This window comes from Trematomus bernacchii, unplaced genomic scaffold, assembly GCF_902827165.1.
Source record: "Trematomus bernacchii unplaced genomic scaffold, fTreBer1.1, whole genome shotgun sequence".
Lineage (NCBI taxonomy): Eukaryota > Metazoa > Chordata > Actinopteri > Perciformes > Nototheniidae > Trematomus > Trematomus bernacchii.
In genome coordinates this window covers 1,797,504-1,824,472 of record NW_022987801.1, presented here as the reverse complement: position 1 = coordinate 1,824,472, position 26,969 = coordinate 1,797,504, and the positions used below count along the sequence as shown (strand labels likewise).

The 26,969-nt window shown below is 39.7% G+C and overlaps 2 protein-coding genes and 1 long non-coding RNA gene across 5 annotated transcripts in view; all 3 read left to right on the top strand.

The window, feature by feature from the left end:
• Nucleotides 1–26,969, top strand: part of LOC117498006 — a 145,359-nt gene that overhangs the window by 96,836 nt on the left and 21,554 nt on the right. Inside the window, exons 25-29 of the mRNA XM_034150052.1 lie at nt 11,621–11,884; nt 14,668–14,922; nt 15,416–15,535; nt 15,647–15,662; nt 15,758–15,849. Coding sequence (XP_034005943.1) covers nt 11,621–11,884; nt 14,668–14,922; nt 15,416–15,535; nt 15,647–15,662; nt 15,758–15,849 — 747 coding nt within the window. The remainder of the gene's footprint in view (nt 1–11,620; nt 11,885–14,667; nt 14,923–15,415; nt 15,536–15,646; nt 15,663–15,757; nt 15,850–26,969) is intronic.
• On the top strand, nt 18,152–24,957 carry LOC117498041 (obscurin-like). Of its 3 annotated transcripts, none has more exons than XM_034150090.1 (16): nt 18,152–18,298; nt 18,693–18,778; nt 18,896–18,928; nt 19,108–19,368; nt 19,895–20,146; nt 20,495–20,749; nt 20,862–21,122; nt 21,303–21,605; nt 22,252–22,515; nt 22,811–23,077; nt 23,256–23,375; nt 23,487–23,690; nt 23,831–23,893; nt 23,975–24,031; nt 24,463–24,550; nt 24,681–24,957. In XM_034150090.1, exons 2-16 carry the CDS (start codon nt 18,742–18,744, stop codon nt 24,745–24,747), a joined length of 2,532 nt encoding a protein of 843 aa, XP_034005981.1. In that variant the 5' UTR covers nt 18,152–18,298; nt 18,693–18,741; the 3' UTR covers nt 24,748–24,957. The 3 variants fall into 3 exon arrangements, with proteins under 3 accessions (XP_034005981.1, XP_034005980.1, XP_034005982.1); XM_034150089.1 differs by having other exon boundaries at nt 18,638–18,778; XM_034150091.1 differs by having other exon boundaries at nt 18,152–18,778; nt 23,259–23,375.
• Nucleotides 25,524–26,128, top strand: LOC117498071. The gene is made up of 3 exons (XR_004557531.1): nt 25,524–25,635; nt 25,753–25,785; nt 25,960–26,128. It is a non-coding gene; the product is annotated as an uncharacterized LOC117498071 (long non-coding RNA).

Below are 26,969 nucleotides of genomic sequence, written 5' to 3'. Positions count from 1 at the left end.
CATGGTTCCGTCTCCAGAACCGGCCCACACAGCCATGGTTCCAGCCCCAGTTCTGGCCCCAACAGCCATGGTTCCGGCTCCAGAACCGGCCCATGCAGCCATGGTTCCAGCCCCAGTTCTGGCCCCGGCAGCCATGGTTCCGCCCTCTGTTCCGTTCCAGCACGCCATTTCTCAGGAACATGAGCAGGCGTGGCGAGACTTTGAGGAAAGCCAGCGGTCCTTGGCTCTATGCTTCCCGGGCCTCGCTGCTCGGGTCTCGACTTTGACGTCTTCTGCTGCATTTCCTGCCTCCTCCAGTCCACCTGTGGATTCCACTCCAGCACCTCGTGTCCTGTCGGTGGTCCGGCCGACTCCAGCACCCCGTGTCCTGTCGGTGGTCCGGCCGACTCCAGCACCTCGTGTCCTGTCGGTGGTCCGGCCGACTCCAGCACCTCGTGTCCTGTCGGTGGTCCGGCCGACTCCAGCACCTCGTGTCCTGTCGGTGGTCCGGCCGACTCCAGCACCTCATGTCCTGTCGGTGGTCCGGCCGACTCCAGCACCCCGTGTTTTGTCAGTGGTTCGGCCCACTCCAGCCCCTCGTGTCCTGTCGGTGGTCCGGCCGACTCCAGCACCCCGTCTCCTGTTGGCTCTCCGGCCGACGCCAGCCCCCCGTGTCCTGTTGGCTCTACGGCCGACGCCTACCCCATGTCCTGTACCGTTGGAGGTCCCGCCGACTACTCTCCTGCCGGGGGTCTTGCCAACCCTATGTCCTGTGATGTTGGAGGTCCCGCCGACTACTCTCCTGCCGGGGGTCCTGCCAACCCTATGTCCTGTGCTGTTGGAGGTCCCGCCGACTACTCTCCTGCCGGGGGTCTTGCCAACTCCATGTCCTGTCCCGCCGACTGCTCTTCTGCCGGGGGTCCTGCCGGTCCTGTGTCCGGTGCCGTTGGAGGTCCCGCCGACTACTCTTCTGCCGGGGGTCTTGCCAATCCTATGTCCTGTCCCGTTGGGGGTCCCGCAGACAACTCTCCTGCCGGGGGTCTTGCCAACTCCATGTCCTGTTCCGTTGGGGATCTCGCCGACTACTCTTCTGCCGGGGGTCTTGCCAATCCTTTGTCCTGTCCCGTTGGGGGTCCCGCCGACAACTCTCCTGCCGGGGGTCTTGCCAACTCCATGTCCTGTCCCGTTGGGGGTCCCGCCGACAACTCTCCTGCCGAGGGTCCTGCCAACTCCACGTCCAGTATCGTTGGAGGTCCTGCCAACACCTGTTCCGCTGTGGGTCCTGCCAACCCCTTGTCCTGTCCCGTTGGGGGTCCCGCCGACAGCTGCTCCGCCGGATTTCCTGCCAACACCAGATCCTGTCCTGTTGGGGGTCCCGCCGACACCTGTCCCGCCGGGGGTCCTGCCAACTCTGTGTCCTGTTCCGTTGGGGGTCCAGTCGACACCAGCCCTTGCTCCATCCGGGGTCCCATTGACACCAGCCAATGTCATGTTCAGGATCCCGTCTACGCCTGTCCCGTCGGCTCCGGTTCCTGTCCGGCCGATACTGGGTCCTGCCCGGCCTCCGGAGCTGTCCCGTCGGCGTCTTCCTGCCCGGCCTCCGGAGTTGTCCCGTCGGCACCTTCCTGCCCGGCCTCCGGAGCTGTCCCGTCAGCGCCTGCCTGCCCGGCCTCCGGAGCTGTCCCGTCGGCGCCTTCCTGCCCGGCCTCCGGAGCTGTCCCGTCGGCGCCTTCCTGCCCGTCCTCCGGAGCTGTCCCGTCGGCGCCTTCCTGCCCGTCCTCCGCAGCTGTCCCGTCGGCGCCTTCCTGCTCGTCCTCCGCAGCTGTCCCGTCGGCGCCTTCCTGCCCGGCCTCCGGAGCTGTCCCGTCGGCGCCTTCCTGCCCGGCCTCCGGAGCTGTCCCGTCGGCGCCTTCCTGCCCGGCCTCCGGAGCTGTCCCGTCGGCGCCTTCCTGCCCGGCCTCCGGAGCTGTCCCGTCGGCGCCTTCCTGCCCGGCCTCCGGAGCTGTCCCGTCGGCGCCTTCCTGCCCGGCCTCCGGAGCTGTCCCGTCAGCGCCTTCCTGCCCGTCCTCCGGAGCTGTCCCGTCAGCGCCTTCCTGCCCGTCCTCCGGAGCTGTCCCGTAGACGCCTTCTTGTTCGCCCTCGAGCCCGGCCTCCTGAGTTCCCCAGCCGTGGTCTTCGCCCTCGAGCCCGGCCCCCTGACTCTTCCAGCCGCTGCCTTCGCCCTCGAGCCCGGCCCCCTGACTCTCCCAACCACTGCCTTCGCTCTCATGCCTGGGTCCCCGAGTTCGCCCGCTGTGGCCTTCGCCCCTTTTTGGACTCTGCCTTGCTCCCGGGCCGTCCGCCCGGGACCCCTTCCGGGCCCGTCCTCCGGACCCCCTCCACCCACCCTGTTGGTCCTGGTTGTGCGTCCCTCCTCCAGACCCCCTCCACCCACCCTGTTGGTCCTGTTGTCTGTCATTGTTGGTTCATTGTTGGTATTTGACTGTGTGTCACAGGGTAGTGTTCTGTGTTCTACTTCGTACCTTGAAATAAAGGAATATTCTTGGAGATCTGCATTTGGGTCCTGCCTGCTACTCAACCCTGACAGAGTCTATCTCGAGGAGGGGGCAGGACTTTGTCTCTCTTCAGATTCACTTCAGGTAAAGAGACTATGAGAGACTTCCTGTGGGTGAGGTTGTTTCTAAACTTAAACTTGAATTCCTCCAGAACACTCCAACACTGCAGTTCAACTATTTGGTTAAAGCTGTTACACACATTTTCATATGAAATATTGGTGAGAAGGCCCATGGATTATAAAGTGAGTATGACGCATGCAACTTTATCACTTAATTTTTTCTAGAAAGAACACTTTTTTGACTTCATGCAGCAGTCTTTAGAGAAGCATAAATAATTACTGACCATTTGTGAAGAAGCACGAGCCCACAGGGTGATCTTATCTACATCAGGAAGGATATTTTAAAACCTTATCTCTGTTCATCATTACAGGGTACCTAAACCAAGGTGTACACAAATGTGCTGTGTTAAAAGCTGTTCAGTTGTGTGAGCTTTGTGTAAAAGGGAAGGAAGCCCAGACCGTGTAAAGAAGTTAGAAAATAACGTCCTTTTCCAATATTTCATTACATTTGTTTCTCTCTAGTTCCTGATTTCTCTTCATATGCTGCAGTTTCAATATTTCTATTTACAACAAGTAGAAGAATTTCTCATAAGCAGAGGAACAGATTATCAGTGTTGGATGTGAAGACACACTTTGCTCTCTCTACTGTGAGTACTTTTAATGTTTTAATTGCCATTGATACAACTTTTTAAATGCCTGAGGTTATGATACGTTTGATTTCTGTCAGTTTGATAATGTCTGATGTAGTTTCATACTTGTTTCAGTGCTGAATTTACTTTACCGTGGACAAGCTCAAGGTGATTATATAATTTTCTTTCTTGTTGTTTACTAATATATAAGTAAAGCGAAAATCTACTTATGTAACTCTCCAAACAACATCCTCTTTTTTGTGTGTTCCGTTTTGTCAATTTATTATAAATGTTTTGACAAAAAGAAAACACATTTTACTTTATGTATCTTGTGATGGTTTCTAGATTCTGTGCTGACCATTGAGCCAAACTGGACCACTGTTTTTTCTGGAGAGTCTGTTACCTTCAAGTGTGACATTACAGGAGGCAAAGGCAGCGGCTGGTCTTACTCAATCCAAAGGGATGGTCGAGAATTTCTCTCTTACCAAACACATGAGAGCTTTCAATTACACCCTCTAGCTTCTGGCTACAGTGGTGAATACCAATGCTTTTTTCTGCACGGTGGATCAACAAAAAGAAGCAATAAAATCTATCTAAATGTATCAGGTAAGTGATCAAAGTAATACTACCATGACCAAGTTCAATAAAAGCATTTTTTATTTTTATTTATGAGAACAGCTCCACTGATGCTGTATAGGCAGGTGAAGTATACTGTACAATCCTGTGCTTTGTGTTGTCACAAAATCAAGAGTATTACAATAAGTACAAAAAGACTGACAGGGATCAGCTTCTTACATCAAATCATTTACATAAAGATAATACTTCACCAACAAACCTTGTTATACTTTATTACCTGTGACAAATGGATCGTTTTCACATTGACAGTATCTGACAGTAAGTCATTTATCATCAGTTGACTTTTTTTTTTACTGTATATGAACAAAATAACTGATAACTACCATTTTGGCTGTTATATTTAAGTACAGTTCACACACTTACATTTGTTTTTTACATACTGTATGCAAGAAATATGTAGGATCCAATGAGTGCATGTAATCCACCAATTATAAATCATAACTTTATCATTAAATCACTTTCCAACAGACAAACCTAAGCCTGTCCTCACTGTGTCTCCATCATGGCCAAGTCCTGGCGCCTCAGTAACTCTGAACTGCAGGGTTGATCATCCTTCTGCTGGCTGGAGCTTCTACTGGTATAAGGCTGTTCCCAAAAAGTCAGGCAACTCCTACAGCTATGAGCTGCTACCTGGCAGCGAGAATGGGACTGAACAGGATCTCTTCATCATTGATGGACAAACACACACAGCAGGATATGTTTGCAGAGCTGCAAGAGGAGATCCAGTGTTTTACAGGTGGCATAGTGAACCTAAGTTTGTCTGGTCTGGAGGTCAGTATGTTCTTCCTTTTTCTTTCTTTCTGTAGTTTGCATCACTATTAGGCCAACACATTTCTTTATCAAAGTCTGTCTGGTCTTGAGGCATGTTGTTTTGACTTTTCCATTATTGCAAAATGGAATAAAGTCACTTATTTTGGGAACTTTATTTTACACCAGCATCAGGTCATAGTTCAGTTTTCAATTTGTTTCTCTAAAACAGAATGATGATTGACTGATTCAGCTTCTGGACTTGACTGAATTTTAAGATAAGATAATTTTCTGACAGTTGTCTTTCCTCCTACTTTAGTTTGCTTGCCCCCTCCCAACTTTTAAATGGACAACTTTATTTTGATATTGTGTCAATCGGAATCACTGTTTTTTTACACATAACATAAAACCAACAACACCAATTATTTACTTCCAACAAATACAATATATGCATGGATTAAACATTCCTTTTTAAGGCTTGTTTAATCTGTTTTTGCATGCATTGTCGTTTACCGTTTGCATGGTTTAAATGTCCCCTCTTTGTGTGTTTCAGATATTAACTCAGCAGCGTCTCTCACAGTAAGTCCTGACAGTGTGCAGCACTTCCCCAAAACGTCTGTGTCTCTGAGCTGTGAGGGAAACTCCACTGAGTGGAGAGTGAGGAGGTTTTCGAAATCTGACAACATTTATCACTGTTCTTCCTGGGGGACAATGACTGGATCCACATGCACAATAACCAGCAGCTGGCTCAGTGGAGTGTTCTGGTGTGAGTCTGAAACAGGACAGTTCAGTAATGCAGTCAACATCACTATAGATGGTGAGTTTTAATTCTTTAAAATGTTTGTTTCTGAAGTATTATGTTCTTTTTAAATGTGAAGGTGACAAGCATTAGCCAAACGTCTCTTCAAATTAGTAAAACTTTATAAAAAAGGCCAATTTGCGGAATGATTTACAGGGTACTTCTGCCAGACTAGACCAGACTAAGCTGATGTCTCTGTCAAATACTTTATATTCTTTCATTTGTTTTCAGATGATGATATTATCCTGATGAGTCCTGTCCGACCTGTGGCTGAGGGACGTTCTGTCACTCTTAGCTGCAAGTTAAAGACACAAACTGTTTATAATGTGGATTTCTATTCAATCATTTTAGCCGGGCCGGCTAAAATGATTGCTTGTGCTTTTTACAGTATTACGGCTTCCACAGATGACATTTTTTTATGGATTTTTTGTCAAAGCACTTAAGATATTCATTGCTATCGGGATGTTAAGAGCATTCCAATGAATATAACAAAAAGTGTATCTCGAGCCGGTTTCTCAAACTTACCTACCCCACCTTTAAGTACAGTACTTGAATAAGTGTGCTTAGTAACTTCCCACATCTGAAATCAGATATGACTTCATGTCATGTGATAATTTCTTAGTATTTGATCCTTCAACTTGGCCTCAGGAAATGCAAGGACTTCACAGTTTTGGCAACAAGTTTTGGAGAAGGCAAATCGGAGGCTTAAATAGAGACAGGGAGCTGCATCTTAATCATCATCTTCATCATCTAGCATGCAAGAAGTGTAAAAAAAGGACAGTGAAGGAGACTCTGAGGAGGACCACGCTTCGTGTGGGGTGAGTACCAAACGCTGTCTCCTGGTACTCATCTGAGTAACTCACTAAAAAAGTGATGTGCACCCCTGAATATAATACATTAACCGTGCTTTACCTGAACCTCATCATGACACTAGAGAGGACGGCAGGATTGTAATTTCCCGTGTTCAATGAATGCAATTATTATGTAAAAGATTATTTCCAAGGCACACCTTCATATGATCATTATAGTTATAAAAAAAACAAGAGAACAAATGAAAAACAGTTGTGAAATACTATATGAAAGTAAAACAAGAATACAGTTTAAAAGGGGAGTGATTTGTAAAATATCCATAAAGAATAAGAAAATCTGTTTACAGTTCTGTTTCAAATGGGTGTTGAGAGATGTCCATAAATCTCTTAATGTTGCTCTCAAAGTGCACCAGATTGATGCATTTGACTTCAATATTTAAAAAAAATCAGCTTGCACCTATATGCCGTGCTGATTATCGAGCCTTCATTGTAACAGTCACGGGTACACTGTGTATTTGCGTGGGGAGTGTTGCAGTAGAACATTCCACTCTAGCGCCCTGTACATTAATGGGAAACCCGTTTGAGCACCCTCTATGAAACGTCAAGCTACCCCACAGCAACCCCAAAAGAAAATCTCTGGCGCCGCCACTGGGGGCTAAGCCCCAAATGTTTCCAGGACCAGGAAACACCCCTGGTATTGCCAAAGACAGCAATGTTCAAATCCTACATATAACTTTGTCAATGTTTGTTAAGTTTATTTTCTGCCAATTCTATGCATTCATGAAATAAACATCAGGGCACATTATATTTCATTTATCTGTATACATACATGTTTAACTGTTGTGAATCATCAAAAGAAATTCCTTCTATCAAACTATCACTTTACCCTCTTGTGAGGAAAATGTATACTGTACCAGTACATTTTCATTTTTAACTGGGGGAATACTGTAAACAAATGTATAATAATAATCTCTTAATTCATAGGGAAGTCAAGTCCTGCACCAGCGGATTCAACTTTTTATTCTGAACTCAAACCTGGAACAGCTCTCGGTTAAAATGCAGCGTAACATCATGTACATTTTGGGATTAATCACTTTATTTATTTCGTATATTGTTAAATATGTTTTAAATGGGAGTGATATGTCATGAAACACCCAAATTCTTTAAAAAGTTTAATTTCTTTCTTTCTTTGGTTTTCTTCCAGATCGAACAATGTCTTCTGTAAGGACAAGACGAATGGAAACAACACACCAAAACTAAACCTTTGTTTATTAAACCTTATTTGCAGCTTTGCTCTCCATTTATCAGACAGTATTTTGTGCAGTTAATGTAATAGCAAATCATTGAAAGGAAATGCATAATATGGCTTTAATCTAGGTGTATTTAAAAAAAAAAAGTAAGCTTTGTTTTGCATCAATAAACTTGATTTACTGAAGTGTTTCTCCTTGATTTTTCTTTACACAAGGTGTTTAATTTGTTTCATCATCTTCCCTCTTATTTTGGGGATCATGCTTTGAGGCGACAGAAGGAAGTTAGAGGTGCAAGAGCTGAGATGTGACCAAAAATGTGTCACTTTGAATCATCGGCCCTTGTTATTACTATAGTGATGAAGCAGTAGAAACATCTAATATTAGAGGTTTACAGGATGGCTATTTTACCAACAAATCCTGACATTTGTCTTGTGTTTTTTGATAAACAATCAGAATTACAATTGCAATAAAGATCAGGTAAAGAATGAAAAGAGGTTAAATCATTCTACAGTTATCCCGATGAACCATCTAACTGTAGGTGTTAAATATATCTGCCTGTGAAACGCAAGTATAATACTGCCATCCATTTTTACTGAGATGAGTTGAGCAAAAATGACTATTTACTCTGCCTTTTTAAAGTGGGATCTTGGTAGAGAGTGAAGTTAAAATGTATCTGCATGGCATGAGCATGAATTAGTCATGCCAATGTAAAACAGGAAGGAAAGAGAGACTAGTAATTCTTAGGAAATGTGTAAAATACCAATGAGCTCATGTTGACATCAGATCAGATTTCCTCCCACAGTGCTCTGTTAGTCTTCCTCAATTTTTTTCAAGTGTTAAAGTGGATGTATGTGTAAGAGACAGAGTCAGTGTTGGATGTGAAGATGGGACACACTTTGCTCTGCGCGCTGGGGTTATTCTGTGAGTACTTTTCCAGTTTTAATTGCCATTGATACAACTTTTTAAATGCCTGAGGTTATGATATATTTGATTTCTGTCAGTTTGATAATGTCTGATGTAGTTTCATACTTGTTTCAGTGTTGAATTTACTCTACCGTGTACAAGCTCAAGGTAATTATACATTTTTCTTTCTTTTTGTATACCAACTAAAGTAAAACCTACCTACTGTAGGTAACTCTCCAAACAACATCCTCTTTTTTGTGTGTTCCGTTTTGTCAATTTATTATAAATGTTTTGACAAAAAGAAAATACATTTCACTTTATGTCTCTTGTGATGGATTCTAGATGCTGTGCTGACCATTGAGCCAAACTGGACCACTTTTTTCACTGGAGAGTCTGTTACCTTCAAGTGTGACATTACAGGAGGCAAACACAGAGTCTGGTTTTACTCAATCCACAACCAGCATGGAGAAGTTTTCTCTCCCAGCAAACAAAAGTTCAGAACATTCCAAGATCTAGCTACAGACTACAGTGGTGAATACTATTGCTTTTTACAGCACAGGGGCTCAACAAAAAAAAGCAATAACATCTATCTAACTGTATCAGGTAAGTGATCAAAGTAATACCACCATGACCAAGTTCAATAAAAGCCATTTTTTTAAATGAATGAGCCATGTTGATTTGAAAACCCAGTTTGGACAAGTTCTAATATATAATTTGCAAATTATTATAATATTAGAACAGCTTCACTGACGCTGTATAGGCAGGTGAAGAATACTGTACAATCCTGTGCTTTGTGTTATCACAAAACCATGAATATTAAAATAAGAATAAGAAGACAGGGATCAGCTTCTTACATCAAAGCATTTAAATAAAGATAATATTTTACCAACAAACCTTGTTATAATTTATTACCTGTGACAAACGGATTGTTTTCAAATTGACAGTAACGGTACGTCTACACAGCAGCGTTAAAAAAATCTTGGAGGTGGGCGTATCGGATTTTTTGCAAGCAAGGCACGAACACCCAATCACATGAATCTCCCGCCCGCGACATACGAAGCAAAAAAGCCCGAAGTAAACTGGATATAAACTCCCCAAAACAGGCGAAAACCTACCACTGTCTCTGCCACCTCCCTCCATGCCTGGCTTATATCCCGGTAGGTCTGGTCATAAAGCACCGGGTGATTGATTCGCTACCGCTAATTTCTCCTCCATTTTTTGGAATATGAGGAAATGACCTGCGGTATGTCTCTCCCAGCATACACGCCGTTTGATTGGCTAGAGCTTGAACTGTCAGATTTGCGTACACGGGATTTGATTGGCTGACGCTTCCACCTCAGCCTCAAAAGTTGAACATGTTCAACTTTGAATCCTGAAAATCCTGAAAATCTCCGCTCGCCTGCCCACAATGCATTTCGGCGAAAAGTGAGGGAAAGTGACGTCACCCCATTCAAAGTGAATGGGCAGAAGCGTTTCAAGATTTTTTTAACGCTGCTGTGTAGACGCACCGTTAGTCATTTATTATCGGTTGACTTTTTTTTGTTTATTATATTAAAGTACAGTTCACACTTAAATTTGTTTTTTACATACTGTATGCAGAAAATATTTAGGACGCAAGGAGTGCATGTAACCCACCAATTATATATCATACATTTAACATTAAACAATTTTCCAGCTGAAAGACCTGAGCCTGTCCTCACTGTGTCTCCATCATGGCCGAGTCCTGGAGCCTCAGTAACTCTGAACTGCAGGGTTGATCATCCTTCTGCTGGCTGGAGCTTCTACTGGTATAAGGCTGTTCCCCAAAAGTCAGACTACTCCTACAGCTATGAGCTGCTACCTGGCAGCGAGAATGGGACTGAACAGGATCTCTTCATCATTGATGGACAAACACACACAGCAGGATATGTGTGCAGAGCAGGAAGAGGAGATCCAGTTGGCATAGTGAACCTAAGTTTGTCTGGTCTGGAGGTCAGTATGTTCTTCCTTTTTCTTTCTTTCTGTAGTTTGTACCATCATTAGGCCACCAGATGTATTTATAAAAGTTTGTCTGCTCTGTAGGCATATTTGTTTTGACTTTTCCATTATTGCAAAATGGAATAAATTATTTTGGGAACTTTTCTTTTACACCAGCATCAGGTCATAGTTCAGTTTTCAAAACTATTCTCTAAAACAGAATGATGATGAATTTATTCAGCTTCTGGACTGAATTTTAACACGAGTTAATCTCCTGACCCTCTTTTCATCCTGACACATGAGTTGTTGTTTGCCCTGATTCAAACCTTAGACTTTGTAAATCCAAAACCTAATAATATAAGGCTTCTACAATACATTGTAATTAGATATAACTGGTAAGATTTTTCTTAATTCTTCTTAGTTGGGAATATGTTTCAAGATATTTATCTGCTGGTAATATTGTTTCAGACATAAGATAAGATAAGATGGACCTTTATTAATCCCTGTGGGGAAATCCAGTTGTTTAAACAGCAACAGGGTGAGAGTGAAAAACAGGATAGCACAGATTCACACAGATTAATACAATCAAAAATAAGATCAGCGATAAAAATTAAAAATAATAATAATGAGAAACTATGAAATAAGAAATGAATAAAATATATATATTAAAACAAGCATATATACATATTTGGTCATATAAACTATAGGTAAGAAATGAATGAAAATGAAAATGAACATATATACATATAGAGTCATATATTACATATTAGATATATTAACATGGGTTGTGGAAACAGTGTGTATTTATGTCTAGTAATAGTTTCACATTATTGACCCCTTGTTGTGCAGCCTGATAGCTACAGGCACAAAGGACTGTCCGAGGCGCTTGGTGCTGTGTCGTGGAGGGATGAGTCTGTGGCTGAACGTACTCCTCATCTTCACTAGCTCTGCATGGAGTGGGTGGGAGGGGTTCTCTAGGATACTGTCTAGCTTCCTCCTCGTCCTCCCCTCTGCCACCTCCTCCAGATTGTCCAGTTGTCCTCCAACTACAGAGCTAGCCTTCCTCACAAGCTTGTTCAGCCTGACAGTGTCCCTTGTGTTTAATGTAATAATACATATGATTAAAAAATGTAGTTGTGTGATATTAAGGGCACATGGTTCCTTCAGTTTAGTTTTCCTCCTACTTTAGTTTGTTCCCGTTTGTTTTTTCAGGGTAAATTAAGTGGAGGTTTTGCTGTACCAATGCATTGTCTTTTACAGTTTGCATGGTTTAAATGTCCCCTCTTTTTGTGTTTCAGATTTGAATTCAGCAGCATCTCTCACAGTGAGTCCTGACAGTGTGCAGCACTTCACCGAAACGTCTGTGTCACTGAGCTGTGAGGGAAACTCCACTGAGTGGAGAGTGAGGAGCTTTTGGAAACCTGCCTACCTTTATCCCTGTTCTTCCTGGGGGACAATGACTGGATCCACATGCACAATAACCAGCAGCTGGCTCAGTGGAGTGTTCTGGTGTGAGTCTGAAACAGGACAGTTCAGTAATGCAGTCAACATCACTATGGAGTGTGAGTTTTATTTATTTAAAATGTTTGTTTCTGAATTATTATATTGTTCTGAAATGTGAAGGTGACAAGCATTAGCCAAACGTCTCGTCAAATTAGTAAAACTTTATAAAAAAGGCTAATTTAAGAATTGTACTCCGGGGTCACTCCTCTCAAAGATAATATTCTGTGTTTTATTTTCCTCATCTACCTGAGGCCTGTACTACGAAGCCGGATTTTCGCTTAGCCGGCTGACTTCAGGGAAAACTCGGGCTTTCCGGTCCTACGACGCTGGTTCTCTTTTTAGCGAGCTAGATCTCCATGGTAACTTGTGCTGAGCGGCTAACCTCCTCGGGAGGAGGTTAGGTTGCAGGCTAAGAGATCAACTCAGTGAAAGCACCGCCTGCTGACCAATCAGAGCTCCGTGTGCGGAGTTTAAAGCTATCAAGTCATATTACAGGATAGTGGAAATACAGAAAAACTGCCGTTGCAGGAAAGACGGCCGGCAAAAATCAACTGACTGTGTGAACGTGAAAATTAATAGAATATCCCCTCCCATCTTCAGAGCAATCTGACTATTATAACATTAGCGTTAAGAAAGCTTACTTAAATATCTGCCACAACATAAGTAACCGGATCAGAGTAACATTATGTACAGTCCGCGGCACTGTGAGTGCAGACGTCGATGTGTCCCATTATCATTCATATCATATCACATCATAATGTATCATATATTTCCTTATTTGAGTCAGCTTCTTGAGCCGTATCTGGCCGTGCAACACTCACAGTGTCACATACTGTATGCAGACGTCAGTGGCGGCCGGTCCATAGGGGCGCTAGGGGCGCCGCCCCACCTCTTCCCATATTAATAAATAAAAATAAAAATAAAAATAAAAATAAAAATAAAAATATATTTTAAAAAATATATATTTTTTATTTTTATTTTTAATGAACAAGGTAAATATTATATAATTGGTATCAGTAAAATGTATAATCTACAATAAAATCTCGTTTAAAATTGTGTTACGATGTCTAAAGTTACTGATAAGTCACATGTTTCCTGCCTGGCCTTGCCCGTGTACCTTCTCTCGTCTGGGCGCTAAGAGAGGAGCCCTCAACCAGTGCAGCAGCAGCCACTAGCAGCTGACTGTTGCTATCTGTAACGTGTAAACTATGCCGCGAAAACATAATTTCAGCCAATCAGCGTCGTCAAATATGATGGTCACAGGGCTCCTACGTGAGCGCCCGGTGCAGTCTGTGAGTTGTTTGGACTCGTATCCAAGGAGACAAAACAGGAAGCTGTCATACACTCTGGAAGCTACAGCTAATGAAAACTCAGTTTTTGACATAAAAATGGAATTATGGATCATCAATCATTTTTCAAAGTGACAGACACATTGGATTAACCTATGGATTAACCTTCAGCTGCGTTTTTCTCGTTTTTGATCAGAATTGTTATTCTGCAAAAGGTGAGCATATCTCCATGTTTTGCTACCTAAAGCTACGTCGTGTGATGTCTGTATTTGCTTCCCCTGTCGCGAGTTCTGATCGCTCAGTGATGATACTTATATTTCTAGAATATGTGGAATCTCAGCTTGTAAGCTTGTTTGTGCATATCCGATAAGTATATCGATTGATTTATACCTAGAGTGCGTTAGCATTTTTTCGCTCAGGGCTCATTTAGACGCTTCTTGTGAGACTTGTGTTTTGTTTCGGTAAACATGGTTCATATCATCAGTTAGATGCGTTTCCTCTGAGTAGGACACATGAATAGTTTATTACATTTTAAGAAGCCCTGAGACACAGTTTCGTGAGAAAAAAAACGGGGGAAAAAAGCCCCTTAACAGGTTAAATGGGAATTAAATCAGTATTCCCAAAGCCCCGGTGTTCTGCAGTTTGTGTGGGCCTACTGTACTGTTGCACAGTTTATGCTGTAGAAACTATGTCCAGGACAAGGTGTTTGGAAGTTTTGGAAGATTCATAGCTAACCACACTGAAGTTATGGAGGTATTGATCAGTCTTCTCATATTTTTAAGCCTCAAATTGTCCTTCTCCCCCCCTCTAACATCACCAGAAGTCATGATTTAAGGGGTCTTTTCTCAAAAAAAATTACCGGGGGAGCATCCCCCCGGACCCCTCTAGTATTGTTTGATCACCCTTTCCACAGCCCCACCTAAAATATTTTCCACCAGCCGCCACTGGCAGAAGTATTATTTAAAGCAACACATTAAGTTGACGAAACACTCAAGTCAAATGTAATTAAAGTCAGATCCACTCGTGTCTTGGACGGGGCAGTGATTTCATAAACCTGTTAATGTACGCATTCAAACGCTTTTTCTGTTACCAGCTGTATTCACCTTGCAGGTGCAGCTATGTGGCTTTTATCCTGGATAAAGTGTTTAAGTCATGGATGTTTAAAGTTTAACTTCTTCATATTTGACTAATATTAAAGTTCACTTTTCATTCAGGAAGTATGACGCTGCGCTGTCAGTACGCTTGTCCATGTTTGAGATTGGTCGAATGCTCCAAATACCACCCCTTTCATGTGAACGCGCACCTAACTAGATAGGACACGGCTGGCTTGAGCGATCCACTTGATAACCAGCGTCGTAGGACCGCTTAGCGAGAGCGCGTATGTTTTGGATTGGGCCAACCGGCTAACTCAAACATATCCAGGTTAGGAAAATCCGGCTTCGTAGTACAGGCCTCTGATTTCCGCTTCTGCCAGATTAGACCAGTTATGCATAAACGTAAACAAGCTGATGTCTCTGACAAAGCCTTTATATTCTTTGATTTTTCTTTTCCAGATGATGGTAAAATGATCCTGGTGAGTCCTGTCCGTCCTGTGGCTGAGGGACATGCTGTCACTCTTAGCTGCAAGTTAAAGACAGGAACCGTTTATAATGTGGATTTCTATAAAAATGACAAACTCATCCAGAACGATACCAGAAGCGAGCTGACCATCTCTGCAGTGTCAAAGTCAGACGAAGGCTTTTATAAATGTAAACAGAGAGATTCAGCAGATGGTTGGATGTCACCAGAGAGTTGGTTCTCAGTAAAATGTGAGTATGACAAAAAACAGTTTCCTCTTTTTGAGATGTGTTGCTGAGTCAGAGCTAAAAAAAGACCGTTAATACTGAATTCAAAGTTGTCTTATTTTCCTCTGAATTATACAATTTAGTTTTTGTAAGAGAAATATATTTTTCCAGTTCTGTATTCAGTCTTAAAACATTCATATGACCATGATTACATGAGCAGCATTACAAATATAAGATATGTGAACAGGGGTTTATAGTGTATTTTGTGAATTTGTTCCAATAAGTGTGTAAATATTTATGATTTATGTGTAAGTGTATTTGTATAGTTTTGTATATTCCATAGTTGTACATATATGTGTCAATGTGTGAATGTAGGTTTTTAATACATTTTTAATTGTCATTGTTTATTAATCTTAGATATTTCTGAGGCTTGGTCCGACCTTGAAGCTCTGTTCCTGTAAAGTGCTTTGAGGAAAGTGTTATATACAAAAATAATAATTAAGGTTATTTATATTAGCAGCTTCTCGGCCTGGAAAAGTCTCTCAATTTCCCGTCCTGTTGACTGTTGGGCTGCTTTGTGGAGTTTTACGGATAATTCTCCCTCTGCTGTTCATGTATCGCTACAGAAAATCAAAAGGTCAGAACCTTTTCATCTGATATCAAATGAATTAAACTATAATTACTCAAAATCACACATTTGCAATTCAAAAACAATGTACAGTAACTAAGTTTTTCTTGTATTCAACAGATTCAGTCTTCATCAGGTCGGTACAACCCTCTTTTATCTCATTTTGAACATTACAGCAGTTATATGTTAAATTCAATCGTCTTCATTGTCTTCATGTGTATGTCCCACAAGATCTCAGAGCACCAATCAGGGCCCTGCTACAGACCACATGATCAACCAGGATGAAATTCAAAACATGCCACAATATTCTACTCTCCTCCATGGTCAGCCCTTCTCCAGTTTAATAATATGACTTATTTTGAACTCTCAGCCTTAATTGTGATTAAAATGATTGGTTTGACCGTGGTTGATTTTCACTTCTCTGTAGGTGATCGTTGTCTCTATGGAAGAATCGGAGGGCCTGTAGAAGCTGGAAATGGTACAGTATTTAATTTGTGTTTAACATGAAGTAATACAAATACTACATGCAATGGTTGAGATGCTTTTGTAGGCCAGCAGTGTCTAAATAAAGTACAGGAATTGTCCTTTGATACATTATTTTAATCCTTCTAACAGGTGCCAGTAATGAACCAGAAGAGAGCCTTTACATAAACGTGGCTGCAGGTAAAGTCAAGTACAAAACACTTTAATACATATACATATGAATATACTAAAAGCTTTTATAATGTGCTGTGCTGCTTGTCAGTTTCAGCAATGAGCAAATCCACCAAATAAAGCTTTTTATACTTTTTGTGCATTTTAATGCCTTTTTATATATTGTTTTCCAGACATGTTTTGGTTTAATGAAACATTACTTGAAACATCGTAACTAATAAATGGCAAATGTACATATTTTCACACACAAATTAGTTGGCATTACCACACATTGTTGTATTCAAAAATAGTACCATGAGCAGAAAGTGCCCAATGATAATGACTCATTTTGATTTTCTTCCAGATCAATAAAGACATCCTCATGGACAGAACCAATGGAGCGGATAAAATCATGAAAAGCAACATCCTTGTTTCAGCAATTGAGTGCATTTGCTGCTTTTGTGTAAATAGTGCAGTGCCTTTTTTAATAAAGGCCTTTCTAGGAACATGCTGAATGCTTTGCAATTCAACTGTATACTTACTTTCTGTGTACTTAGATTTAGTGTAAAACATTGTACTACAACATTATCTGTTACATGTCTGATTCAGATCATGTGGCTCGAACCTTGTTGTACATTTGGTGATATTAGAGCCAGATACTAATATATGCAGTATGGACACATGCTTTTAGCACTGTAGATGCACACAGTGGACACACAAATATATTATTAATAAAACCTGAATGCAATTATACCTGCATGTACTGTTCAGTGAATGATTCTTACTAGATGCTACCACACGGTGCCAACACATTATCTAATGCCTTTAATTTATCTGCAGAAGTAGTCTCTTGCAAAAGACAAAACATCTGAAGTCACAGCGCCACCAATAGGTCAAACAAGATGTTCAGATTCAAAGGAACTGAAGCACACACCTTTTGTACAGTGTATTTGTTTTCTTTCAGATTTTTGGGGCACGTTTTTTGTTTTGTATTAATAAAAATAACTTGAATTATTTTATTATCTCATCTTTAATAATACAAACGTTCTGTGTTTTGTGAAGCAGATTATCCAATATAATTAAAACATGATGGAATTTCTCACTAATACAAAAACAACAACCCACAAGTCTTATCTTTATTTCGTGCTTTCAATGCAATCAAAGCAGTAAAGCCTCTCCAGGAAGAAAACAAGGCAGAACATTCTATATTTTTCAAACATATTATTGTCATTCAAATAAAAAAATGGTAACCAAAACCCTTAATGCACTTAATATATAATATGTTTCTTGCTAGTACTTACACTTTATTATCTTGTATAATGTCAAAATGTGAATATATGGTACTTTGTTCCTACATTGTCCATGGGTAAACATACAGTATTATCTATGTAAAGAGATAGAAGAAGGGAATCTACTGACGCACTACAGCCAACATTAGTTTGTCCAATTTATGTAAGTATTTTACTGAGGATATTTTATTAAAATGTTTCTCCAGTCACTGTGCAGTTATAATAGAACATGTATTTCGATATATGACCACAAGGTGGTGTCAAACCACTTTATCTGATACTTTACCTACTCTACACAAATAGTCCTTCTGAAGTCTGGCAGCAGGGTCTGATGTCATGTAAATGTAACTCCCTAACTAATAACTAAACAATTGACTGCTTACGGTTCACTTCCTTAGCTTTGCACTGATGCATGGAAGTGGAAGCTTTCAATTTTGACTACCCACCACATTTAAAACTTCACAACTACTGAAGTGTTGTGGTATGTATTAATTTCGACCATTTTTATTGAATTAACATCATCTTTGTTCGACTGTGGATCAAATGTTGCACCTAGACAAAACATATATTCTGTATTCAAATGATTGCTTTATTACTAATGATATATATATATGAAATGTTGCTCCCTTAAAGTAGATAGAGTCTATCTCGAGGAGAGGGCAGGACTTTGTCTCTCTTCACATTCACTTCTGGTAAAGAGACTATGAGAGACTTCCTGTGGGTGAGGTTGTTTCTAAACTTAAACTTGAATTTCTCCAGAACACTCCAGCACTGCTGTTCAACTATTTGGTTAAAGCTGTTACACACATTTTCACATGAAATATTGGTGAGAAGGCCCATGGATTATAAAGTGAGTATGACGCATGCAATTTTATCACTTAATTTGTTCGAGAAAAGACACTTCATGCAGCAGTCTTTAGAAAAGCATCAATAATTACTGACCATTTGTGAAGAAGCACGAGCCCACAGGATGATCTTATCTACATCAGTGAGGATACTTTAATACCGTATGTCTCTTCATCATTAGAGGATACCTAAACCAAGGTGCACAAATATGTGCTGTGTTAAAAACTGTTCAGTTGTGTGAGCTTTGTGTAAAAGGGAAGGAAGCCCAGACCGTGTACTTTTTAAAATAAGTTAAAAAAACAACTTCCTTTTCCAATATTGCATTGCATTTCTTTCTCTGTAGTTCCTGATTTCTCTTCATATGCTGCAGTTTTAATCTTTCTATTTACACAAAGTAGAAGAATTTCTCATAAACAGAGGAACAGATTATCAGTGTTGGATGTGAAGATGGGACACACTTTGCTCTCTCTACGGGGTTTTTTCTGTGAGTACTTTTCATGTTTTAATTGCCATTGATACAACTTTATAAATGCCTGATGTTATGATACGTTTGATTTCTGTCAGTTTGATAATGTCTGATTTAGTTTCAAACTTATTTCAGTGCTGTATTTACTTTACCGTGGACAAGCTCAAGGTGATAATACAATTTTCTTTCTTGTTGTTTACTAATATATAAGTAAAGCGAAAATCAACCTATGTAACTCTCCAAACAACATCCTCTTTTTTGTTTGTTCCGTTTTGTCAATTTATTATAAATGTTTTGACAAAAAGAAAACACATTTTTTACTTTATGTTTCTTGTGATGGTTTCTAGATGCTGTGCTGACCATTGAGCCAAACTGGACCACTTTTTTTTCTGGAGAGTCTGTTACCTTCAAGTGTGACATTACAGGAGGCAGATACAGCGACTGGTTTTACTCAATGTACCACGATGGTCGAGAATTTCTCTCTTACGGCAAACATGACAGCTATAAAATACACCCTCTACATACAAGATTCAGTGGTGAATACCAATGCTTGTTTCAGAACGGGGGATCAACAAAGACAAGCAATAAAATCTATCTATATATATCAGGTAAGTGATCAAAGTAATACTACTTACATGTTCAATAAAAGCATTTATTTATTTATGAGCCATATTGATATGAACACGCAGTTTGGACAAATTCTAATATATAATCTGTAAATTATTACAATGTTTTAAGGTTTGAACAGCTCCACTGACGCTGTATAGGCAGGTGAAGTTTACTGTACAATCCTGTGCTTTGTGTTATCACAAAATCAAGAGTATTCAAATAAGAACAAAAATACAAACAGGGATCAGTTTCTTACATCAAAGCATTTACATAAAGATAATACTTTACCAACAAACCTTGTTATACTTTATTAATTGTGACAAATTATGAAGAAAGACAAATATATTCGAGAAACTAATACACCTTAATGTGCTTAACAGTAATTATTCAAACAGTGCAGGTAAAAATGTATTCCTTTTTCATGAAATGTGAAAATGTATTCTTCATAACTGGAAGTATTTATTGTACTAATGTGGTATTAATTGAGCTGTTTTACTAAAACAAGTAACCATTTGTGTGACACAGACAAAAACGTGATCCTGGAAAGTCCTGCGTCCACTTTGTTTGAAGGAGAATCAGTGACTCTGCGCTGTCGGCATCGTACTCAGAGAGAGGAGAATGCTTCCTTCTACAGAGACGGATCATTGATCACAACAGACAGAAACCACCAGTCACCATTAATGGCAAACAACACAGTTCAAGTAATGTCAGACGGGAGCTCTTACAGTTGTAAATTTGGCGATGAAGAATCTGAACCAATAAAACTGAGACTAGAACGTAAGTAGTTTTCATACCTAAAAGCTTCAGACATTTAGTAATCCCAAAATGAAACTATATGATATCTGCATAATCTTAGAAACACTGGACTTTTTCAACTTCATCCCGTTTTATTTGTGTTTATACACAAGGTTAATTTAAATAACTACTTCAGTGGTTATAAATATAAATATAAGCATATTTGGTATTTCTCTATATTTTCATTATAGCATACACAGTGATTGAATATTACTAAGAATGCTGGATAAGATATATTATATATTTGTATTATTTGTCAAGCTAGGCTTATTTACAGGGACAATAACTAACATTTTGTAAACATTTGTACCTTTATTCTACATTAAACAGCTAAATCAAAGGCCCAGCTGAGATACATATTTCCAGGAGGGGGCCATGTGACTCTAACTTGCTCTGTAGGACCATCATCATCTTCTGGTTGGAGATACTTCTGGTACAAAAAAGAGAAAACCTCTGAACCCCTGAAGACACAAGATGTTGTTTTCCTCACAAATGACCAAATCAGTGTCTCACGAGGAGGCGTCTACTGGTGCAGAGGAGGAAGAGGAGACCCTGTTTACTACACAGAGTACAGCGATGCAGTCGGTAATTAAAACATCTAATATTATATCCTACAGAAAACAAATGATGTATTTGACACAAAAAATGCTATGTTTTATGTCTAAAATTGCCTTTGGTGCTCATTGATGGTTAATAGTCACAAACAGGACTGTTGTGACCCTGCAACCCAACTGGCCTCAAATTTACTCTCGAGAAACATTCAGTCTTTCATGTGAAATTGAGGATGGAGGAGACTATGAGTGGGAGTTTTTTTGGATGACACCCGGGTCAGAAACACCTCAGAAATCTCACCTTGCTCCTTCATCAAGAAATGGGAAATACCAGTGTGTGGGCAGACTGAAAGGTGAAATGTCTTACACGCTGTGGAGTGATGTTTTCACATTGACAGTATCTAACGGTAAGTAATACATCATCAGTTTACATTTTTTTTGCTGTAAATAAAAATATAATTTTATTTTGTGATTATATTAAGGACAGTTAACCTTTGAATGTGATGTACAGGTTTGTAGAAAATATGTAGCATTCAAGGAGTGTTTGTTACCCACCAATTATATATCATTAAATCACTTTCCAACAGACACACCTGAGCCTGTCCTCACTGTGTCTCCATCATGGCCGAGTCCTGGAGCCTCAGTGACTCTGAACTGCAGTGTTGATCATCCTTCTGCTGGCTGGAGCTTCTACTGGTATAAGGCTGTTCCCCAAAAGTCAGACAACTCCTACAGCTATGAGCTGCTACCTGGCAGCGAGAATGGGACTGAACAGGATCTCTTCATCATTGATGGACAAACACACACAGCAGGATATGTGTGCAGAGCAGGAAGAGGAGACCGAGTGTTTTACAGTGGGCATAGTGAACCTAAATTTGTCTGGTCTGGAGGTCAGTATGTTCTTCCTTTTTCCTTTCTTTCTTTAGTTTGCACCACCATTAGCACAATACATGTATTTATCAAAGTTTGTCTGGTCTTGAGGCATGTTATTTAGACTTTTCCATTATTGCAAAATGGAATAAAGTCCCTTATTTTGTGAAATTTTCTTTTACACCAGCATCAGGTCATAGTTCAGTTTTCAAAACTATTCTCTAAAACAGAATGATGATGAATTTATTCAACTTCTGGACTCGACTGAATTTTAATACAAGTTAATCTCTTAAGTCTTTTCATCCTGACACATAAGTTGTTGTTTGCCATGATTCAAACCTTCGACTTTGTAAATCCAAAACCTAATAATAAAAGGCTTCTACAATACATTGTAATTAGATATAACTGGTAAGTGTTTTCTTTATTTCTTTTAGTTGGGAATATGTTTTAAGATATTTATCGGCTGGTAATATTGTTTCAGACATAGACAATACATATATTTAAAAAATGTAGTGGTGTGGGATTGAGGCACTGGTTCCTTCAGTTTTGTTTTCCTCCTACTTCCCGTTTGTTTTTTCAGGGTAAGTTAAGTGGAAGTTTTGCTGTACCAATGCAATGTCTTTTTCAGTTTGCATGTTTTAAATGTCCCCTCTTTGTGTGTTTCAGATTTGAATTCAGCAGCGTCTCTCACAGTGAGTCCTGACAGTGTGCAGCACTTCACCAAAACGTCTGTGTCACTGAGCTGTGAGGGAAACTCCACTGAGTGGAGAGTGAGGATGTTTTCGAAATCTGACTACCTTCATCGCTGTTCTTCCTGGGGGACAATGACTGGATCCACATGCACAATAACCAGATACTGGCTCAGTGGAGTGTTCTGGTGTGAGTCTGAAACAGGACAGTTCAGTAATGCAGTCAACATCACTATTGAGTGTGAGTTTTAATTATTTAAAATGTTTGTTTCTGAAGTATTATGTTGTTTTAAAATGTGAAGCTGACAAGCATTAGCCAAAGGTCTCTTCAAAGTGAGTTAAAACTTTATAAAAAAGGCGAACTGCGAAGTGAACTCCAGGGTTACTTATTTCAAAGATCAAAGATAATATTTAACATGTTTTATTGTCCTCATACATCTTCTGCCAGACTAGACCAGTTGTACCTAAACATATTACATTTGCACGAGCTGATGTCTCTGACAAAGCCTTTATATTCTTTCATTTTTATTTTCCAGATGATGGTCAAATGATCCTGGTGAGTCCTGTCCGTCCTGTGGCTGAGGGACTTCCTGTCACTCTTAGCTGCAAGTTAAATAATGAAGCTGCTGTTAATAATGTGGATTTCTATAAAAATGACAAACTCATCCAGAACGATACCAGAAGGGAGCTGACCATCTCTGCAGTGTCAAAGTCAGACGAAGGCTTTTATAAATGTAAACAGAGAGATGCAGCACATGGTTTACAGAAGTGGACGTCACCAGAGAGTTGGTTGTCTGTAAAACGTAAGTATGATTTTAAAAACCCTTCCTTTTTTGTAAGCTGTGTTACAGTCTGAGATAAAGATAACTTAGTTTCCTCTGAATTAAACTGTGTTTGTTTAAAAAAAAAAGGTTTTATAAAGTTAATCTATTACAGGAACGTTTTATATAAATAAACATTAATAATGATTACTTATAATAGCAGCGTCCGGGCATGGAAAAGCCTCTCAATTTCCCATTCTGCTGATCGTTGGGCTGCTTTGTGGAGTTTCACTGATTATTCTCCTGCTGCTGTTCCTGTATTTATACAGAAAGTCAAAAGGTGAGATAATTTTCCTCTGATATCAGATTGACTCTAATGTAATCACATGTACTGTTTTAACAGTAGGACACTTTTGCAATGCAAAATAATATTGTAGTACTTTTTTAACAGATTCATGCTACATCGGGTTGGTACAACACTCTATTTTCTTTTATTATGAACATGACAGCAGTAATATGTTCCTTCATAAATCCATTTCATTTACTACATGTATTTTGCCCACCAGATCTCAGAGGACCAATCAGGTCCCTGCTACAGACCACATGATCAACCAGGACGAAACTAACCAAAGAGAATATGCTTCTGTTCTTCAGGGTCAGCCTGAATCCTTAATATCTTTTGAATTTATTGTGAATGTAGCATCCGCGTAGCATTTCCTTTTCCCATTAGTTGTTTAAAAAAATTTAGGAGTTCATAGAGGGATTTTAATATATATATTTTGCATATTGATTTAGATTTCTCTTCAGATAATGCTTGTCTCTATGCAACAGTCAAAGGCCCTGGAGAACCTGCAAATGGTACAGTATAGTAAATATAAATACTGGAATATGACAATTCAAGCTTCACTCTTTTAAATATTACTACATTTTATATTTCAGATGAATACACGGATGCGACATATTCTGTTGTGGAGCTCAAAAACATTTCTAAGAAGGGTGAGTGTTTGATTTCTATGTCGTAACAATAACATACAATAATTAAAGTGCTTTGTAGGCTAGCAGTGCCTAAATTAAGTAAAGTATTGTCTTTTCACTCTTTCTCCTGATCCGTCTAACAGTGAAGAAAAATGAACCGGAGGATTGTGTTTACTCACATGTGCAGATGGCATCAGCTGCAGGTCTGATGAAATAGTACTCTCTTTACAAATCCTACACATAACTTTTTCAATGTTTATTAAGTTTTCTTTTCTGCCAATACATTTATCTGTATCAATACATGTTTAACTGTTGTGAATCATCATGAGAAATTCCTTCTATCAAACTATCACTTTACCCTCTTGTGAGGAAAATGTATACCAGTACATTTTCAGTTTTAACTGGGGGAATACTGTAAAAAAATACATAATAATAATCTCTTAATTCATAGGGAAGTCAAATCCTGCACCAGTGGATGAAACTGTTTATTCTGAGATCAAACCAGGAACAGCTCTTGGTAAAGATGCAGCGTAACATCATGTAAGTATTGGGATCAATCACTTTATTTATTTCATATATTGTTAAATATGTTGTAAATGGGAGTAATATGTCATGAAACACTCACATTTTTTTTAAAGTGTAATTTCTTTCTTCTTTGGTTTTCTTCCAGATCAAAGAATGTCTTCTGTAAGGACAAGACGAATGGAAACAACATACCAAAACGAAACCTTTGTTAAATAAACCTTATTTGCAGCTTTGCTCTCCATTCATCAGACAGTATTTTGTACAGTTAATGTAATAGCAAATAATATTAAGGAAATGTATCATATGGCTTTAATCTAGGTGTGTTTAAAAAAAAGCATGCTTTGTTTTGCATCAATAAACTTGATTTACTTAATTGCTTCTACATGATTTTCCTTTACACAAGGTGTTTGATTTGCTTCATCATCCTCCGTCTTATTTTGGGGATCCTGTACAGTCATGCTTTTAGGCGACAGAAGGAATTTAGAGGTGCAAGAGCTGAGATGTGACCAAAAAATGTGTCACTTTGAATCATCGGCCCTTGTTATTACTATAGTGATGAAGCAGTAGAAACATATAATATTAGAGGTTTACAAGATGGCTATTTTACCAAAAAATCCTGACATTTGTCTTGTGTTTTTTGATAAATTATCAGAATTACAATTGCAATAAAGATCAGGTAAAGAATGAAAAGAGGTTAAATCATTCTGCAGTTGTCCCGATGAACCATCTAACTGTTGACGTTAAATATATCTGCCTTTGAAACACAAGTATAATAATGCCATCCATTTTTACTAAGATATGAGTTGAGCAAAAATGACTTTTTACTCTGCCTTTTGAAAGTGGGATATTGGTCGAGAGTGAAGTTAAAATGTATCTGCATGCCAATGTAAAACAGGAAGGAAAGAGAGACTAGTTATTCTCAGGAAATGTGTAAAATACCAATGAGCTCATGTTGACATCAGATCAGATTTACTCCCACAGTGCTCTGTTAGTCTTCCTCAATTTGTTTCAAGTGTTAAAGTGGACGTATGTAAGAGACAGAGAGTCAGTGTTCGATGCGAAGATGGGACACACTTTGCTCTGCGCGCTGGGGTTATTCTGTGAGTACTTTTCCTGTTTTAATTGCCATTGATACAACTTTTTAAATGCCTTAGGTTATAATATATTTGATTTCTGTCAGTTTTATAATGTCTGATGTAGTTTCATACTTATTTCAGTGCTGAATTTACTCTACCGTGTACAAGCTCAAGGTAATTATACAATTTTCTTTATTTTTGTTTACCAACTAAAGTAAAACCTACCTACTGTAGGTAACTCTCCAAACAACATCCTCTTTTGTGTGTGTTCCGTTTTGTCAATGTATTGTAAATGTTTTGACAAAAAGAAAACACATTTTACTTTATGTCTCTTGTGATGGTTTCTAGATGCTGTGCTGACCATTGAGCCAAACTGGACCACTGTTTTTATTGGAGAGTCTGTTGTTATATTTAAGGACAGTTCAAACTTACATTTGTTTTTTACATACTGTATGCAAGAAATATGTAGGATCCAATGAGTGCATGTAACCCACCAATTATAAATCATAACGTTATCATTAAATCACTTTCCAACAGACAAACCTCAGCCTGTCCTCACTGTGTCTCCATCATGGCTGAGTCCTGGAGCCTCAGTAACTCTGAACTGCAGGGTTGATCATCCTTCTGCTGGCTGGAGCTTCTACTGGTATAAGGCTGTTCCCCAAAAGTCAGACCACTCCTACAGCTATGAGCTGCTACCTGGCAGCGAGAGTGGGACTAAACAGGATCTCTTCATCATTGATGGACAAACACACACAGCAGCATATGTGTGCAGAGCAGGAAGAGGAGATCCAGTGTTTTACAGTTCGTACAGCAAACCTAAGTTTGTCTGGTCTGGAGGTCAGTATGTTCTTCCTTTTTCTTTCTTTCTGTAGTGTGTACCATCATTAAGCCACCAGATGCATTTATAAACGTTTGTCTGGTCTGTATGATGATGAATTTATTCAGCTTCTGGACTTGACTGAATTTTAACACGAGTTAATCTCCTGACCCTCTTTTCATCCTGACACATGAGTTGTTGTTTGCCATGATTCAACCCTTAGACTTTGTAAATCCAAAACCTAATAATATAAGGCTTCTACAATACATTGTAATTAGATACCTTAACTGGTAAGATTTTTCTTAATTCTTCTTAGTTGGGAATATGTTTCAAGATATTTATCTGCTGGTAATATTGTTTCAGACATAAGATAAGATAAGATGGACCTTTATTAATCCCTGTGGGGAAATTCAGTTGTTTAAACAGCAACAGGGTGAGAGTGAAAAACAGGATAGCACAGATTCACACAGATTAATACAATCAAAAATAAGATCAGCGATTAAAATTAAAAATAATAATAATGAGAAACTATGAAATA

Excerpts from the sequence above, each read along its gene's own strand:
- LOC117498041 (XM_034150090.1), top strand. The coding sequence starts at position 18,742 with ATGGGACACACTTTGCTCTCTCTACGGGGTTTTTTCT. Across the intron at positions 18,929-19,107 it reads TTACCGTGGACAAGCTCAAG|ATGCTGTGCTGACCATTGAG; the intron begins GTGATAATACAA and ends GATGGTTTCTAG. Across the intron at positions 24,032-24,462 it reads CAAAAACATTTCTAAGAAGG|GAAGTCAAATCCTGCACCAG; the intron begins GTGAGTGTTTGA and ends TTAATTCATAGG.